General features: G+C 35.4%; 1 protein-coding gene across 5 annotated transcripts in view; it reads right to left on the bottom strand.

Annotated features, from left to right (window-relative positions):
• Nucleotides 1–19,133, bottom strand: part of CCDC91 (coiled-coil domain containing 91) — a 401,591-nt gene that overhangs the window by 10,973 nt on the left and 371,485 nt on the right. For 4 of the 5 annotated variants that reach the window (XM_082851111.1, XM_082851107.1, XM_082851109.1 and 1 more), the window contains one exon: nt 10,829–11,928. The exons of the other annotated variant lie outside the window; for it this stretch is intronic. In XM_082851111.1, coding sequence (XP_082707237.1) covers nt 11,818–11,928 — 111 coding nt within the window. In that variant the 3' untranslated portion in view covers nt 10,829–11,817. Of the gene's footprint in view, nt 1–10,828; nt 11,929–19,133 lie in introns of those variants that run through there. 5 annotated transcript variants of the gene reach the window in all.

The following is a 19,133-nucleotide window of genomic DNA, read 5'->3' as shown; positions in this document are numbered from 1 at the left end:
AGAGCAATAAGTTTCTTTTAAGAGGGGAAAATCATTTTTAAAAAATAAATAAATGGATGAAGAGACTACTTAATCATAAATGAAATGAACAGATATTAGATGTTGATTATGAAGAATTCTGCAATTTGAGCACATATTAAAAATCTAACTAGAGCTAAGTTTAAAATCAATGTGAATTTATTTTAAAAGAACTTTAAAATGCCATATAGCTAAAATTTTAAAGCAATCTATCTTTGTCAACTTATAGCTGAAAAACAATTCTAAATAATAATAGAAACTGTGAGGCTAGAAGGCCCAATGGTTTTGAGGTAAATCTTCATTCTGTTACTGAATATATGCTATTCAATCATTGGGACTTTGATTAAAGCAATTTTTCCTTCCTTTGACCATATACAATTTTTTTCTTACGGAATTCTTAGAAAATATTATAATGTAATTATAATTTAAATTCCTGTTAGGCCAAAGCTTTAAGTATTGTGCCAGTGTAGTTTCTCGTCATCCCAAAATCTCTATAAAAGAGTTGCCAGAATTGAGTTGATTCTCTGAGAATTCTTCAGAATAGCTTTTCTTTAGGACTTCTGCAACACTGGATCCCTGATGGATTAAAAAAATTGATCAATCCCAAACCTGACACATAAAGCTGACACAAAGAATTTAAAACTAAATTGTTAACATAATTTATGATATTTAGTTTCCTCCTGGTCACAGAAGTGTGATTAAACTTACTGGTCCAGCCATTGGAGTTGGCTAGAGATCCTTGAACAAGAAGAAAAAATTGTATGAATTTATAAGAAATGGAAGCCAAGCTTAATTTTAACCTTTGTGTGAAAGTCTGTAATAATATAATTAATCTTCTTGTAAAGATGTCATTTAGGATAGCTTGAAATACCATCTGCTATGAGAGAGCTCAAATGCAGTGTTTTCTGGATGTGCTGGACTAGGTCAAGTCTAAATTCCCCTCCAGACCTAGGATTTGATGTGTAGACAGAGCGTGCAATTTTGCAATCTGCTGAGCCAGAAGAGGATTTAATACTACATTCAGAGCTGTACTCAAATTGTCAAAAAATGTTCAATAAAATAACATTGCAAATCGTACTCAGTTAAACTAGCTGGCAAAGGTAGCATGACAAAATTGAGAAATAAAGCATATGAGATGTAGTGTTATTTACATGTTTTCAGGGCTTACGCACTGGGTGGCTTGCTATTTACAAGACAGCATTTCCATCCTTCCCCTCTGCTTTAAGGTTTGATACGAGGCCAAGTCCTCCATCTGACTTCATGCGACTGTGGTCTAGTTCAGATTAGTATTTGTCACCACTCTTCACAGCAGACAGGAATGCAGCAGACTGGCCCAGGAGCAGGAGAAAGAGATTAGGGGACTAGGTCTGTTGAAGGTAAACATACCTGAGACAATCACAACAGTGAAATACGGAGGTTGCATGGAGGTCAGATGCTCAGGGCTTAACTTTAGATAACTGTTGAAGGAAAGAGCATTTTAGAATTCTCAAAATTTTTGCCACCACTGGAAAAAAAAAATCATTCTGTAAAGCATTATTATACGCCCTCTCTGAAGATGCTTTACAGAATTCTAAGCTTACTTTTAGAAGCTAATGGGACATCTGGCTGAAACATGACAGATCATAAATGTGTTTCAAATAAATTAAGACATGGTTTGACAGAAGAGAAAAAAGATCAATCTGAACAAATGAATCAATATAACAAAAGTATTCTTAAAAGCTAAAAAGTGACATTCTATCAATATGAAAAATATTAACAAAAATGATAATGAAAAATTTTAAAGATAATGTAAACAGCAACTTTATTCTTTATGAATACAGAACATAAACTCTGAGCTGTGAGCCAGACATTATTTTAATGGTTTTACATGTATTAATCTAACAAGCTTATGATGTGAGTTTTATTGTCTAAAACTGAGGAAACTGAGGCACAAGGGAGGTTAAATACTAAGCTGACGGACATGAGTCTTGAACCCAGCTCCATCCTGAATAAACTGGCTCCATCCTGAATAAACTGTCATAAATTATAAAAGGGAACAATACAAATCTTCTCAGTAAAGTTTTGCAATGGAAACAATACTCTTAACGTGTATTTCCAAATTACTTAAGATGTGATGTAATTTCTGATGTTAATATCACTGGTGAGCTGTATCAATTTCAAATAATAGGTAAAATTTGAGGAAAGGAGCTAGTGATTCTTGGCTCTGTGTTGTGCTCTATGACTAAGACTTAGAATTAAATTACGTTAGTCAAGCCATTTCTATTTTCTTCTCTGAAAATGTAAGGTTATAATGCTCATCACACCATCAAGTTATTATTGATTTGGACTGATGATTTCCCTTAAGAATTGATTAGAGCTTGGGAGAAGATTAGTCTTTTGGAAGAATCTTCATTGTTAGGTTATATTAGCCAATAGTGTAGTAGTTGATGTCTTGACTTTATATTCCAGCCAGGCGTTCTTGTCATTTAGCTAGTGTAACTCCAAGTTAAATCACAGTATTAAGCAGTATTGATTTGTCTGAGCTGTGGAATGTAAATCTTTTCCCACCAGGTAAACAATGGCAATTAAATGGAATTTGGCTTAGAAGGGAAATGATTTTCTCACAACTTTGCCCCATCAGCAGAAACCCTAACACTCCAATAAGCTACAGGGTTTAGTGCAGGTTTGGCGATGCACCACTCAGCATAATCTGGTTGCCAAGAAGCTGAGCCTGGAGTTTGTAAATTCTTTAAGATCATCAGCATGCTTTGGTGGGGGATACATCACAAAAGTGAATCCAAACAGACTGAGTGGCTAGGTTAAATAAAATAGGTGAACGTAACTGGCGGAAGAAAATGTTTCCCCTTCTGAAAAGCACGGACTTTGGCATCAGGTAGATACCTGATGAAGCAGTGCTTGTAAAGCAGTGATCACTGGCGAGTTACTGACCCGCTCTCAGCCTTAGTTTCCTCTTCTTAAAAAGAACTGTTAAGAGCATTAACTAGTTGTTTATGTCTAGCACAATACATGACACATAGTAGGAGCTCAACACATGTTTTTTAAATGAAATGATATTTCTCAACAAATTCAATTATTGGGAAACTGTAAATATTTTTGAAGACTCATAACTAATTAGACATTATTTTTTATTAATTAAAAATCCATTTTGGAAGTCTGAATCCTTATTATTCAATTGTGAATAATAAATAAATTGAATTATTCTGAATTAACTGAATAATGAGGTTATTCAATTTCTGCTTAATTTTCAAAATTAAAGTTATATTAATTCTCCAGATCCCTCTCAAAAGCAAATCAAGACTAAATTTAAAGTATTTCCTCAAATTTAGGAGATGAATTTCTGATTTTTTGAAAAGTTTTGGCCAAAGATCAGAGAGATCTCTTTTCTTTGCAAGCACTCAACTACAAATGTTCCTAGCTCTGAGAGTCATACATCAGTCAGAGGGTTATCCTGACTTATTAGGTCTCTTGTACTCTTTAGTCATGATAACATTAACTCTCAACAGCACTGTCTTCTCAGCTTTCTGCTGGCAAATACCTTTCCTTAGAGAGTTTCACACGCATTTGTACTCATGACTTCCTTACTCTCCACACTAATCTTAAGAAGGGTGGAAGAGAACAAATATGACTGTTTTAAAGATCAGGGGTAATAAACCTGGTCACGGCTTTTTCCCTGTCAAGGATATTCCTAGATTCAAAATCTACAATATGGTAGCTACTAGTCACATGTGGCTATATAAATTTAAATTAATTACAATTAAATAAAATTTAAAAATTAGTTTCCTCAGTCACACTAGCCACATTTCAAGAGTTCAACAGCCCCACATAGCTAGTGGTTATCATATTACACAATGCATATATAGAAAGTTCCCCTAATCTCTATCCAGAAGCATTGCTAAATGATTGACAGTAAGGGTATCCAATTACAATTTTTCCTTCTCATTGAGCAAACTAAAGATACAGCCTTCCTCTTATTTTTTCATTCTTTAAGAGAAAGAAGTATGCAAAAATACTTATAGCACAAAATTTAAGAGTGAAGATCACCTCATTGCCCAAAACTCCTCGTTTTGACATAAATTATTTCATGGAGTTGCTCCAACCTTGTGGTCTTATATGGTCCCATGTTCTCTATTTCATAGAGGAAAGAATCATGGCTACCTGACAGTGATCTCAGCTTGTTGAAGCAAGCTTGACTGCCCCAGGGGTACCTGATACATTCCACCTCTCAAGCATTTCTGTTAGTCAATTGAATATATCATAATTAGAACAGCTATTCATAAAAGGACAGGGTGCTCCTGTTTGGGAATTCTTGGATTTTGCTATCTCCCCATTTCTTCCAACCCCACCCCCATCTTACTGAAGTTTCCTACCTGATTTGTCAGTGTCCACTATAATGGTAGGGTTGGTGGTGCCACATGGCAGGAAGAGGAGAGAACAAAGTTTTCATGAGGGCTGAGAAGCCTCTCTCTTCCCTAGAAGAAGGCTAATGAAGGTGAGAAAATATTGGTCCTTCACACCCCAAGCCAGGGCTAGCTGAGTCAGAAAATGCCCAGAATGGACTGAAGCTACATATTCTTTTGTAGCATACACGATTCTGGATGAAAATTTTACTTCCACTTTTCCCACCTCTGTGAATAAAATTCCTAACCAATCTTGAAGTGACTATCTAAGAGATTGTGGATATTTATAATGTTGAATTCTGTAAACCTTCAAGGAGGAAATACTCTGGTAGATAAAAGTAACAGTAGAGAAGCAGGCAGGTCAAAGCTTAAGCCATACAGAAGAAAAGGACGTGAAAAGGAACCAGCTGGATCCCAAAAGAGTATATACATACCCATTGCACACTGGCAGGTCTCTTAACTATTGATTTACCAACTTTCTCCTTTTCCTCAGCTCAGTCATACTTTTACCAGTTGCACTTGATCCTGTTAGCAACCCTGCCCCAATGACTAAAACCACCACCAAAGACTTGAATCTATTCCTACTACACTGTATATGTTCCTAGCATCCAAAGTGAAATTATGAATGCATTTTCCCATAGAGACATTAGTTGGTTCAATAACTTTAGGTTTTAGGAAATCATTAGCTGTAATGTGGAGAACTGATTTTTTTGGGAACAAGAATGGAAACAAGGGCTCACTGAGCAGACTATTTCAAGTCTAGGCAAGAGATGACACAGGCTTTGGTCAGGGAGGTAGTCATGAGAATGAATGGAAAAAAGTAGATGGATTCAAGATAAGTCTTGGAGTAAAGCTGACAGAACTGAATTTGAAGTAGGGAGTGAGAGAGAGATAAAAGAGAGAAATGGAGAAGGATGATATATTCATTGAGATGGAAAACATTAGAAAAGACACAGAAAGAGCTCTGGTTGGCAGAGGTGAGGTGGCGATGAAGAGCGCTGCTTTTGACATGTTAGGTACCACATCTAAGTGGAAATATAGGGTAGGCAGCTGAATATAGGACTTTGGACTTAAAGTCAGTGGTCTTCAGCATACAGAGAGTATGTAAAGCTGTGGAATCAGAAGAGATCACATAGAAAGAGAGAATAAAAAAATGAGGGCACCACCACCATTACATTTAAGGTTGAGGTCTACATAACACTGCATTATAGGCTATGTAGAATTTTCAGGCTTCCCAGGTAGATTACTTAACATCTATAATAGAGAATATGCATTTCAAATTCTAAGGAATAGAGATAAAACACATTCCTGAGTACAAGAATTCTTCATGTGGGGAACTGCCAGCATAACCAAGGGTTTATATTAGGTAGAATCACTGTGACACTTTGAAAGAATTTAATTCATATAAAAGAGAATATGTCTCACTCATCAATAACTGTAGCTGCTTATCTGGACTACTTGGAACCTACAGACTGGTTCCAAGCCTAAAAGGACCTGATTTGATATTTCTACCTAGTTTATCTCATTTTATGTAACTGCTGCCAACACGTCAGTTTTGATTTGATACAAAGTATAAAAGTCTATTCCCTGCATTATGAGAGAAAGAAAAAAATTATAAGAAAAATAAAGTGTGTTAGACAATTACTAAAATTTTACTACTTGAAACACTGCTAAACATTTTTATAAATCTATAAACATTTACAATTTTAGCAGTTATGGAAAGCAGGCAAAAAGAAAGATTTAAAAAATTACAGGAAAAGTATGTTTCTTTATAAAGGTAGTGCTTTCCACAGTGTCCGGTGGTTCTAACATTTTTAGAAAAGAATACCTACACAAAAGAGCAAGCTCTCAAAATTCATTACATGTACATCTTGCCACAAAACATTTTCTATAATCTGCTTCAGTATCTGAGCTGTGTTGAAGTCAGTGATTTGTACATTCTGTGGCTTCAGTTATTTCTTTTAAAATCAGCTTCCAGACTTCTGAGAACTGAATCTTTGCCAGGACTGAGTCAAGTTTTCCTACCTTTTGAATGAGTTTGTTTCTTCATCTCTGTGTATTTCTCAAAAATACAAGACCAGTTTGCATAACAATTGGGAGTCAGAATTGGATTTTAAAAGGCCATCAGTATCCTTCTGCGTCCATTATCACCAGGACTCTCACACCACATTGCTCTGAATATTCCCTGGTCTGACCCAATCCCAAACCCTCCCCTCTCCTCACCCGCAGCTCCTACTGGGCCCTCTGGATCTCCTATTCTTGATTCCAAAACCCTATGCATACAATCTCATCTCCAAACTTTCTTCCTCCCTCCTATTGTAGCTGAAACCTGATGGACCAGTGAGTCTAATATTTACCCTACAGTGCACTCACCAGGAGGTCAGGTATCTCTTGGTACCATAAGAAATTGTTTCGTGTATATATATAATTTGCCATATATCCTTCCCTACTTACACTCTTAGAGGATATTGTAAATTTGGGTAGCATATCAATTTAGTAGCATTCTAGTAGCTATGATTTAGTCATCCTTGTAGCATTTGGAAATGCAGACTCATTTTAAAGTGCTCAGAAGGCTGGTTACTGTTTTATGACAGTTTTTTAACTTTCTTATAGAACCTCATTTAGAAACACAGCAATTTTAGCTAATCCTTTAAATTAGTAGTCACTCTATTAGCTCAGGGTTAGTTGATTTATTACATTACAAGTGGAATGATTGATTGATTCAACTATTTATGGACTCACTATTATACACTAAATCCACACACAGGCTAGGTACTAGGAAATGCTTTCGGAATATAATAAACAAGACAGATGTGGGCTCTTCCTTCAGGAGGAGATACATATAAACAAATAAGAACACAGATTATTAATTATAAATGGCAATTAACACAAACTATTATTTAGCTCCACACGTACTGCATAGGAAAAGTCTAGTGTGCAGTGCCCAGGGTGGGAGGAAGTAGAATTTAAAGGGGATCAGCTTGTTGAGAATGGATGGTTCTGGGAAAAGAAAACAGAAAACTAGGTGAGAGCAAAGAAAATTTTACCAGCTCTTTTCCTTCTATTTATATAGACCAATGATTGATGCCCAAGGAGCCCCTGCATTATGGCAGATTCGGTGTATGGAACTGTGTTTATTTTTCAATGAAATAAAGGGAACATTTTTAGTTTTGCCTGGCTTAAAAAAATTCTGGCAGTCACATCTGGGAGTTTTCATATATTGCTTCTGCCCACTTACTATGATGATGGTGGTGATGCCCACGAGTAAGTGGCCTGTGGATTCAGAACACATTGGCTTTCTATTTTTTTTAATTGATGAAGATTTATTGAAAAGCAACATAGTTTGTTTGGAACCTTCCAGAAAAGGCATCTTCATAAAAAGCAAATAATCCCTGAATATCTTCATATAGAGCTGGGAGGGTGGTGTTGTTCTTTGACAGTTTGTTGCTGTAGCTGTTACCATTGTTCTTAAATGATTATGTTTCTTAGTGTACACTGGTTTTCAGTGTCTAAGATAAATACTGTACCATCTCCAAGGTAAATCTCTCCCAACAGCCTAAAATTTGTTTCTGTTTTATAATTTTGAGAATGCCAACACATAACTTCCAAAATCAAACAATATTTTTTCATCAAAGGCACAACTGAATTTTATCAATTAATTGGTATTTAATTTCATCAGAGATAAATTTTTGACAAAAGTTATATTTTCAGTGAGATCACTTGAATCCAATTCCCAACCTAAGAACTATTAATTTATTTTGGCTTTCTGCTTCCTGTTGGTAGTCTTCAGAGACACAGTAGAGTTGTTTACTGGTATGTAAACAGCAGACTAGGGGATAAGTGCTTGGATTCAATAACTCTCGTTTTTTTCTCTTGGAGTTTCATACATGTTTTCCAGGTTTTTACATAGGTTTTTTTTTTTTCTTATTCAGGATTTATTATGCAAAGACTATTTTTTTAAATTCAGCGAATGAATAATTCTTTTGTTTTTTTATCATTCTTTAAGGCATATATAGCATTTCCTGATTCCAGTCAGTTTAACTATCAGAATAAAAATACCTGACTCAATGCAGAATAATATCAAGCATAGGGACGTTGTTCTGGTTTTGATTTCAAAGCAATCACTGAGTAAGGCTCCACTGAACTGCAACATGAATCAGCATTTAGTGAGGCTGGGTTTAAACCTCTACTCCAGATTCTGAATGACAGAGAACTTCTAAATCGGGCACTGTTTGTTCATAGTTTTAGGTCTCTGTGATTTACTTGGCTTTATTAGACAATAGGGGCTTTGGTTCAGTTATATTTTTAACATTCCTTAAAAATAAAGCAAAGAGTATTCCCATTTTGGATGAGGATTAGTATGGTGGAGGAAATGAAGAATTTACAAGCGCTGGGTATCCAGGGATTATGCACTGGGCTCTGTGCTGGATTGCCTCGGTTAATACGTTTTTGGTTGCATGTAATAGAAACTGGCTCTGGCTGGCTTAAGGGAAAAAAGTATTCTTCCAACTGGCATATTGGAAGAATATTTGGGTAGCTCAAAGAATCCAAGAGTCAGGGAAGGCAGCGATCAGGGGACTTCTGACCTCAGAAGCAGAGTTCATGTCTGGCCTCCCAGGGTAAAATAGTTGAAGTATCTCAGCACATGACTCTTCACAGGAGGCCAATGTGGTCTTCACCTGTGGATTAGCCCGTCAGCGTTAGAGGGGCAGAATAATATTGTTTGGCCAGTTGTTTGTGGGCAACTGCACCTGTATTTTGTAGGCAGTTCCCAGAGAAAGGGGGCTTGTTGTGAACTGGTGGCCACGCCAGTGAGGTCTACTCTATGGGGCATTTTACAAGGTTAATTTTCACAAAAAGCCTATAAAAATCACTATTTTCACCTCACAAACGAGAAAGCAGAGACTCAAATTGGTTAGGCAACTTGTCCAATGTTCTACAGTTAGAATGTGGCAGGGCTAGAATTCCAATTAGGCTTATAAGAGGGGGCTAGCCTCCTTCTTTAAAGATTAAAACAATCTGATGACTACATGGGATAAAAATTTCCAGATAATTTCTTATGGAGAGACTATTGGGTATCTCCAGGGTACTAGAAAGAGTAAAACTGTCTGTTGAAAGCTCTGGGGTTGAAGCCCAACTCTACCTGGTCATCAAGGGCAATTAAACATCAAATATTCACTAACATCGAATCTCCTTCACAAGGTTATTTTAACTTCACAGGGGTGTTGAACTAACATGTGAAAATAGTTGGCTCAAAGCAGATACTCATTTTTTTTTTTGAGGAAATAACTATTCTAATAATGAACTCTCAAGCATGTTACTAAAATTAGTCACAGTTTGACAGTGGCTTTGTCATTCTAAAAACAGAATTCCTCTCTTACCCTTAGTCTTTCAGAATGGTGCCTTATTCACCTAAACATAAAGGTAGAAAATGCTATATAAAGAAAGTTAAGGAAACCATACAATAGGAGGGGAAAGTTTTAGATACAAAACATTTGACTACTTTGACACTTTGGGCTCACATTTCAGGGAAAAACTCTTATCTTTGGGCACAGCACAATGCTTAATCATTTAATTCTCTTAGGGAATGCTACCTGAGATGGTTTATGTCCTTGTGATAACCAGGACAAAAAGAGAACACAGTTCTAAATGTGGAAATCTATAACTTGAACATCACCAAAATAGATTATTAGCTAATTCAGTATGTATCAAATAGTTTTATGTTCAGATGATTATTCTCAGTTATCTTTAAGGATAACTCCATGGGAAAAAAGTATTTTAGCAATATAAGAATTTATTATTGTGCATGGTGGGTGTTCCTCAAATATTCACAGACTGATCAGTGTCAATCTGTTCCAAATTACTTCAGACCACAATTACTCTATGTCAATAGCATAGACTAATGTAACCCCAAATGGAAGAAGAAAAAATCATTCTGTGCTGGTAGGGGTAGAAAGAGAAGTGTAGATTATTATATACTCTTGATATTTCTACAGCTTTCTGGATCTTAGTTTCAGTGACCTGTTATGCTTCATTTTCATCTAAATCATATCTGAGTAACTTGTAAAATATCCTATTATTTAAAATTTGATGACAAAGAGTCAACTGATTTTAAATGTGACCATAACATTATGTTATTGGCTTGTTCCTGAATTAAAAGCCCTTTTCCCCCTTTTAAACTATGCTGCATTTCAAGTCAGTGGCCTGCTTGCTTTAATTTCTTATTTAAATTTGTAAGAGAAACCTAAGTAGTCATTAACATTTAAAGATTCTTGATAAATATTATTATAATATTTAGGGGAAGGTATAAATTAAAAACATCATCATCCATGGGTGTAGAAGTTTGAGTAAGAAAAAACTTTTTTAAATAATTTTTTAAAAAGTATTAAAAAATAATAATAACCAAATAAGATTTGAAGCTCTTTTTTATTACACTGAGAAATTCCCAGAAAAGTACAAAGCCTATGAAAGTAGGAGCATTTCAGAAAACAAGACAGAATATTTGCATACATTTGTAATGATTTTAGTTTTGATGTTTGAAAAAAAAAAACAACTCATGATTTCACATTGAAGCACACTGCTCATGAATTAAGTACTTCTGAAGTACTGGGAAAGTATTTCACATCTCTTATATTTGAACCCGAATCCCTATAAATGGCTAAGTTATATTCTCTTTCTAGAGATTAAGTTCATGGTATGATTCATAAGAAAAATGATTTTATTGATTCATAGTGACTTTGAAGAAAAGAAATAAGAAATAAGCACATTACACACATATATTCCTTTAAATGGTACATCAGATCAAAGTTGAATTAATTTAATAATCTTTAGTGTTGTTAATTGTTACCAATGAAAATACATAGATCCCACTACAGAAAAGAGGTTTGGTAATATCAGAATGATTCTCTGTCATATCAGTGTTTTACATCTAAGTTACATAGATAAATAGGTGATGTTGAAAACCATGCTGTTTCTAGCCTCAAAATCAAATAAATGTATGATGACATCCTAGAATCTTATCAAGTCATTGTGAAACAATAAGTAAAAAATATTTAGTATTTTTGCCAAATACAATGTTAACAGGGCACCAGAGGCTATAAAGTTTACTTAGTTAACTTTTGGTAATCTGGTAATTTTCAATGGTTTTGGGGTCACATCATACTTTTTGTTGCTGTTACTACTACTGCTAATAAAATAATAGTAAATGTAAAGGAGAAAACAAAAGAAAATAAATTAGATCTCTTGTAGTTCTTCTAAATACTGTTTTGGTTTATCCTTGAAGTGGAAATCAATTTTCCAAGGTTTGGAAAGAAAACAAAAGCATCTTTATAATTCACAGCATGTATTTTAGAGGTCTAATGATTTATCCATTGCCAGTGTGGGTTAGGTTGTCACGTTCTCTTTATTCAATGTCAACTGGTTCCGTAGCTATTAAAGCACTTAACTGTTTCTGAGCACAAGAGAGGAACAGTTCCAAACTGGACAGGCTTCTTTGGCGGATGACTTGATCAAGCTGTTGATTTTTTTTAAAGAGAGAGAGAGAAAGAGAAAAAGAATATACTTAGTTGAGGGCTAAAGAATATTAAGCCCACTAGAGAAACCTTTTCAGATGATGATTTAGAAAATCAAATAGTGCTTTAAACTCAGAGACAGTGCAGTCACTATTTCTGGCCTATCATCTAAGCTGAGATGATAATCATTACAATTTTATAATTGATGTTGGTATTCAGTTATTGGAGAAATACCATAAATCTGATCAGAGTGGTTTCAGATAATATAAAATAGTATAAAAATACCAGTTCTTAATGAATATACAGACTAGACATCCACAAATATCATAAAAAATATAACAGATGCAAAAAACAGAAGAAAAACATGGTATAGAAAAACAGCATAATTACTCCATGCATAGAGTTTAACTGGGACAAAAGACAGGTGAGGATATAAACAATTTCCTGAAATTAGAGAAAGTTCTTGGGAAAGGTTTAAGAAACATGTGATATTGTTGAAACAAATTTGACTTGGTTTTCCCGTTGAGTTATAGATTTTTTATTAGGATTGTTTTAGTGTATCAATAACAAATACAGTGAACAAAACCATAGAGACTTAGTAATAAAAGTCATATAACAAAGAACTTTCTGGATGGTAAGGATTATTGGATACATCAAAAAAGGGTTTCTAACTCTTCTGCCCTAAAAAATTGCTCATTGTGTAAAAATAACCAACGACAACACATTACCTACAGGTTATAGAATGGAGGAACTCAAAAGAAAGCCAAATAAATTCCATTTCATGATACACACCTGTCATATTTATGTAAAAGTTGACTATTCCTCCTACATGCTCCCCCCAACATGAAAGAAAAAAGACAAATCCAAACAAGAATTCTCTATTAAATTACACATCCATAATCCATTGAATTCAAAATGACTGAAAAAATGAAAGATTAAAATTTTGAAGTATCCTAAGAATTAATTAAAAAACAATATATTATATTGAGCAAAATCCTCATGTAAAAAGATTGAAAACTACTAAGACTCCCTTCAATTTTAATATTTTGGGATTTTAATGTACATAAAGAAGTAAGATTCCTGTTTATCCTTTTTTCACATGGGTTTTTTTTTTTTCTTCCTCTCTCAGATGATACCTTTAGGTGAGTATATACCTTCTGCTTACAAGTCTCTATCAAATAAGACAGTTCATTACAAGATAAACCCCAGGTAAGCAGAGAGTTGTCTGTCTTGCTGACTATCGTACCCCAGCATCTAGAAGAGGGTCTGGCCACATGTTCGACATTCAATAAATATTTGCTGAGATTGACTGAATCAATAAATACTTAACCCGAATAGAGCAAGGCAATCTACTAGGAAATGATAGATGCACTTTTAATTCTAAAAGTGAAAACATGCTTAACCTAATTTAAAAGCTATGTAGGAGACTAAAGTTGAATTTTTTAATGTTTCATTTTAATACACAAAAAACAGATTGAAATCTAATTATTTGCGGTTTTATAAAATTATTTTGCACTTGGTCCAAATTCAAATAGTACAGAAGGGTATACCAACACCTTGGTCCGGTCCATTCCTAGTGGTTTCTGTCTACTTTGGGTGTTTTCAAGCATTTAAAGATAGGTTTTTAAAAAATATTCGGTCAAGATCTTGTAATTGTTAACTATGGCAGGGTTCACATAATCACTTTCTTCCACTGTCATTACTGGAAATTTTTCCTATTTCATTTTCAAGAAACTGCTTGACTGCATTCCATGATTTATTTAGCCACTTTCCCGTTGATAGACATGTAAGTTTATTCCAGTTTTGTCTTGTTTATGAAGCAACAAGGAAATTTACAACCTGAGTGCACTCCCTTCAGAAGTTGTCCAAGGGTTTCTCTTGGACAGATTCTAATACATGGAATTTCTACATCGTAAGATTTGCATATTTTATTTTATTTATTTTTTTAGATGCAAAAATAATAATGATATAATTGCGGTTGAACATATGTTAGTATGTTCACATGGGCGCTGTAGGAAGAATAGACTAGGAGAGGAGCAAGACAAAAAGCAGAGGTTCAATACACAAGGCCGTCAGTAAATATGTGAAGAATAAATGAAATTAATGAAAAAATATCTCACTAAGATAAAAAGTAAAATTTCTGACACTTCTAAGTAATTGACATAAAAATATTAGTCAATGGACTGATTAGACACATACTTCTCTCTTAGATGCCAAAGTATCTGTAATTCATTTTTACTGCCTGTGCAGTTGTTGTTTTCAGTGTTCCAGAATCCACGGAGTAATCCGCAACATTCTAGATGGGGAAAGCCAGCCTTTTGATTAGACAGACACCTAGCCAGTCACCCCTCTTCATCCATTCATGTCCAGTGCTTCTTTTAATTATTTCATTTTTTATTGAATGAAAGATTCTTTAAATCCTATAGTGCTTTATAATTTCAAAGTTTCACACAGATGGTTTCATATAATCCCTTTTTTAGTTCTACCCCTACACTGTCCCTCCCCCCTTCTCTCTCTCCACTGGTAACCACTATTTTGTTTTCTATATCTGTGAGTCTGCTTCTTTGTTGTTTTATTCACTAGTTTATTTTTTAGATTCCACATATAAGTGATATCATACAATACTTGTCTTTCATTGTCTGATTTATTTCATTTAGCATAATGCCCTCCAAGTCCATCCATGTTGTTGCAAATGGCAAAATTTAATTCATTTTTATGGCCGAGCAATATTCCATTGTGTGTGTGTGTATATATCTATATCTATATCTATATCTATATATATACACACACATACCACATCTTCTTTATCCATCACCTGTTGATGGACACTTAGGTTGCTTCCACACCTTGGCAATTGTAAATAGTGCTGCAATGAACATTGGGGTACATGTATCTTTCTGAATTAGTGTTTTTGTTTTTTTGGTTATATACTCACCTGTGGAATTGCTGGGTCATATGGTAGTTCTATTTTTAGCTTTTTGAGAAACCTCCATATTGTTTTCCACAGCGGCTGCACCGACTTGCATTCCCACCAACAGTGTAGGAGGGTTCACTTTTCTCCACATCCTCGCCAACATTTTTAAGTTCTGTTCTTTCTGATGACAGCCATTCTGACAGGTGTGAGGTGATACCTCATTGTGGTTTCAATTTGCATTTCCCTGATGATTAGCGATGTCGAGCATCTTTTCATGTGCCTGTTGGCCATCTGCATTTCCTCTTTGGAAAAATGTCTATTCAGTTCTTCTGCCCATTTTTTAATTGGGTTGTCTGTAAGCACTTGCATAGTTTAAACTGTGATAGCTATTACCAAATTGCTTTCCAGAGTGAGAGTACCAATTTATCAGTCCCATCTGTAGGGTATGGGAGGGCCAGTTTTCCCTGTTTTCTTTTTAAACAGTTGCATAGTTTTCCATTGTATATTTATAATTTTATATAATGGATTATTTTATTACTTATTTAAAAATTATTCTATTGATAGACATTTGAATTGTTCCTTATCTTTTGCTATTATAATCAATGCTGTAATGAACACCTATCAACACAGACCTCTGTATACCTATGCTAGCATATCTTATAGAAACTGCTTGAGCCAAAAAATGTCATCTGCAATGCTACTTCTGTCATAAATCAGGTTTCCACATATGCATGAATCTGTCTTCAGGCTCCCTACTCTAACTCCATAGACAATTCACCTATCCCTATGCAAATATAATGTTGTCTTAATTATTACAACTGTATAATAAATGTTAATATATCACACATTACCTACCATATTACCAATCATACCATCAAATATTTCAGAAAAATATAAATTAATAAACACTTGTAATAAAATTGAATTTAAAAAGGAAACAATCAGAATACAGATAGTTCAATACCCTTTTTCTCATAAAATGCAAAAACCACGCAAAATTTAAAAGTATATTATTTTGAGTTACATCAATAGGCAATATAACTTTTCTTTTTAAGGCCAAGGATATTATGAAATCAAAACTGAGGATAGGGCTTCCCTGGTGGTGCAGTGGTTAAGAATTCGCCTGCCAGTGCAGGGGACATGGGTTCAAGCCCTGGTCCAGGAGGATCCCACATGCCGCAGAGCAAGTAGGCCCGTGCACCACAACTACTGAACCTGTGCTCTAGAGCCCGGGAGCCACAACTACTAAAGCTCGCGTGCCTAGAGTCCTTGCTCCGCAACAAGAGAAGCCATGGCAACCATGAGAAGCCATGAGAAGCCCGCACAACCGCAATGTAAAGTATCGACCCCCCCCGCCCCGCTCCCTCCAAGGGGCGAAGAAACAAAGACCCAGTGCAGCCAAAAATAAATAATAAATTAATAAATAAATTTATTAAAAAACACACAACAGGATAGTTGTATTTGGAAGATGGAATCAGGATGAAATATGTTGATTCATTTTGGAGGTGGCTTCATGGGGGGTTGTTTTACTATTATGGTTCATAACATGCATATATATATATATATATATATATATATACACATACACACATACATTAGATATAATAATTCAAAGTCTTTTAGAAGCCACACCCCAAACAATCAGGAATTCAATTAAAAACAAAATTGATTTAATATCTTAGAATTTATGAACGTTAGATAGAGGAGAAACTTCTCCTTTTGATAGCGTATAGCACAAACTCGTAATTGCACAAACTAGCAATCAACCTGCGATTGTTGTTAAGTAACAATCCTCTGGGTTATGCATCAGAATGAATATCCTGTGATTTCTTAAAAAGCAAGGATATGTACAAGGACAAAAAAGTTTGAGAGATTTCAATTTAAACATACCAAGCACTCCCCTTGTCTTGTGTTAAAGGTCACCCTGGAACTAGAAACCATAAGATGATGGATGTACTGACTTTGGGTTTAGGTAGCTAAACTTCACATCTTTCCCCATGCCTCCCCAGAACTGTCTGAAGGCAAGAATCCACTAAATAAACAGGAGTTCAACACTTTAAGGGGCAAGAAGGTGACTGATACTCTGTGAGGAAGAAGATAAACTGGGCCATTTCAGATCTAAGATTCCAATTCGGTGGGTGCTTTCTGGGCATGGTATGTAAGATCACGTCTATGAGGGGGACACTTGAGACCTTTCTCTTATAGTTCAGGGACAATTCCTCTCTCACTGAAACAAGTGCATCAAACTGATGTTCTTGGCGAATTCCTGAATTTCAACAGTTTCAGTTTTATTAGGCATGACCTTATTATCCTTTATTGAGGCAAGAAGAATTTTGGCAAAATATTCTTTTTGCACCCTTGAAGAGTGGGACTTAGTTCTGTTTTCGTGGCTTTCATCTCAAAGTGAATCAAAGATTTGTATTCTGTGACTTCACGCTGGCAATGTTATGTCCAGGGTAGCTGCAGCAAACACTGGCTGTAGGATTTACAATCTCTTCATAACAGTGTAGCTCTAACTGCTTCGTTTTCCCCTCTATTTACTGTTGCTTCAGGTGCTGTTCAGCTCTTTCAGATACCTGAAAAAAAACCCTGGAAATTCTGAGGCTTCTGAAACACACACCTGGGCTTTATAAATCTTTTTTTCCCTCTTTGTCATCTCTTCAGTTTGCTAGCATACTGCTGAAAACCATTTAAAAGCATACATACTACTTATTAAAAGTTAATATTAAGCTTAGGGGGTAAAAAGAAGACACGACTTTCCAATAATTTCCTGTATTAGATTTACCTTTCCATTAGTATTTCATGCCATAGCAAAAGAAAAACAAAGCATCTCTAGACCTTAGCTTTTATTTCCTATCACCAAAACACAATATGATGCATGGTGAACTCATACTGGTCAAGAGAGCAAAATTCAAATTCAGCTACAGAAAAAAAAAAAGGCTTATTTTAATGGGACTGTTAAGAACACTGTTTACATCCCAGAAAATCTGATACATTGTTTTTGAATATATATATGTATATAAAATATATGTATATATAATTAATATATATATTAAATATTAAATACACAGTACTAATTGTGATTTCAATATCTTCTGGGCTTTCACCAATAAGATATACCAGAAGATGTGAAAATATTAGGCCTACCTTTATCACTGTTACTTTTCCAACCTGCCCTCCTACGTATTTTAAACTTATGCTTAAAAAGAGATATCCAGCAAATCCACTGATAGAAAATTACTCATAAACATATGTTTTATGTTTAGTAATATGTTTAATGGATTCCATTTTCACATTCACTAACAAGGTCTTTCGTGGGCATTGAAGAAAGGTCAAGTATGATGATCCGGAACTGTAATTACTCAGGCGGATTTCCCAGTAGATGTAATACCATTGGGTAAGAAGGACTATTTACACTTTCTGATAAGAAGTGAAATAGTTCTTCAGTTTTTATTGCAACGCTGCCCTTTTAACAGTGCTGCTCGGGTATGAATGCCTTTATTTTTCTGACTTTATATGCATCCCCCACACATACATACATATCCACAAGCTGTTTCATTTACATGCTTGAGATTGAGCCAATCCATTGATTGATTGGTCAATCAGCTGACCAGTAACAAAGTTAAGACTGCCACTAGTAGTGCATTATTGCTCTGAGCCCCCAAAAAGTATACATATAGGACTTCCCTGGTGGTGCGGTGGTTAAGAATCCGCCTGCCAATGCAGGCGACACGGGTTCAAGCCCTGGTCTGGGAAGATCCCACATGCCGCGGAGCAGCTAAGCCTGTGAGCCACAACTACTGAGCCTGCGCTCTAGAGCCCGTGAGCCACAACTACTGTAGCCCATGCGCCTAGAGCCCGTGCTCCACCACAAGAGAAGCCACCACAATGAGAAGCCCGCACACGGCAAGGACGAGTAGCCCCCGCTCGCCACAACTAGAGAAAACCCTCACCCAGCAACGAAGACCAAATACAGCCAAAAATAAATAAACAACTTTATATATAAAAAAAAAGTATACATATAGTGTGGCCTTGTCCTTAAGAAGTGTATAATCTTTTTGAAGAGACATACACAATCATTAAAGAACAATTATGTGATGATATATACAGTAAAGACTGAGTCCAGTGGAAGGTCAGAATCGGGGAGAGATCATTGTGGGAGAATGTAGCAGAGAAAACGTCACAGAGGTCGAGCAAGATTTGAAGAGGACTGGAACAGAGTACCAAGAGTGTCTCCTTAAAGAGGAGCAAGATGTGGAAGAAATTCTAGGAAAGCAGATTAGCAGGAACAAA

The sequence above is a fragment of the Leucopleurus acutus genome (genome assembly GCF_964270905.1).
Source record: "Leucopleurus acutus genome assembly, chromosome: 11".
NCBI lineage: Eukaryota > Metazoa > Chordata > Mammalia > Artiodactyla > Delphinidae > Leucopleurus > Leucopleurus acutus.
This window is presented reverse-complemented; position numbering and strand designations above follow the sequence as displayed.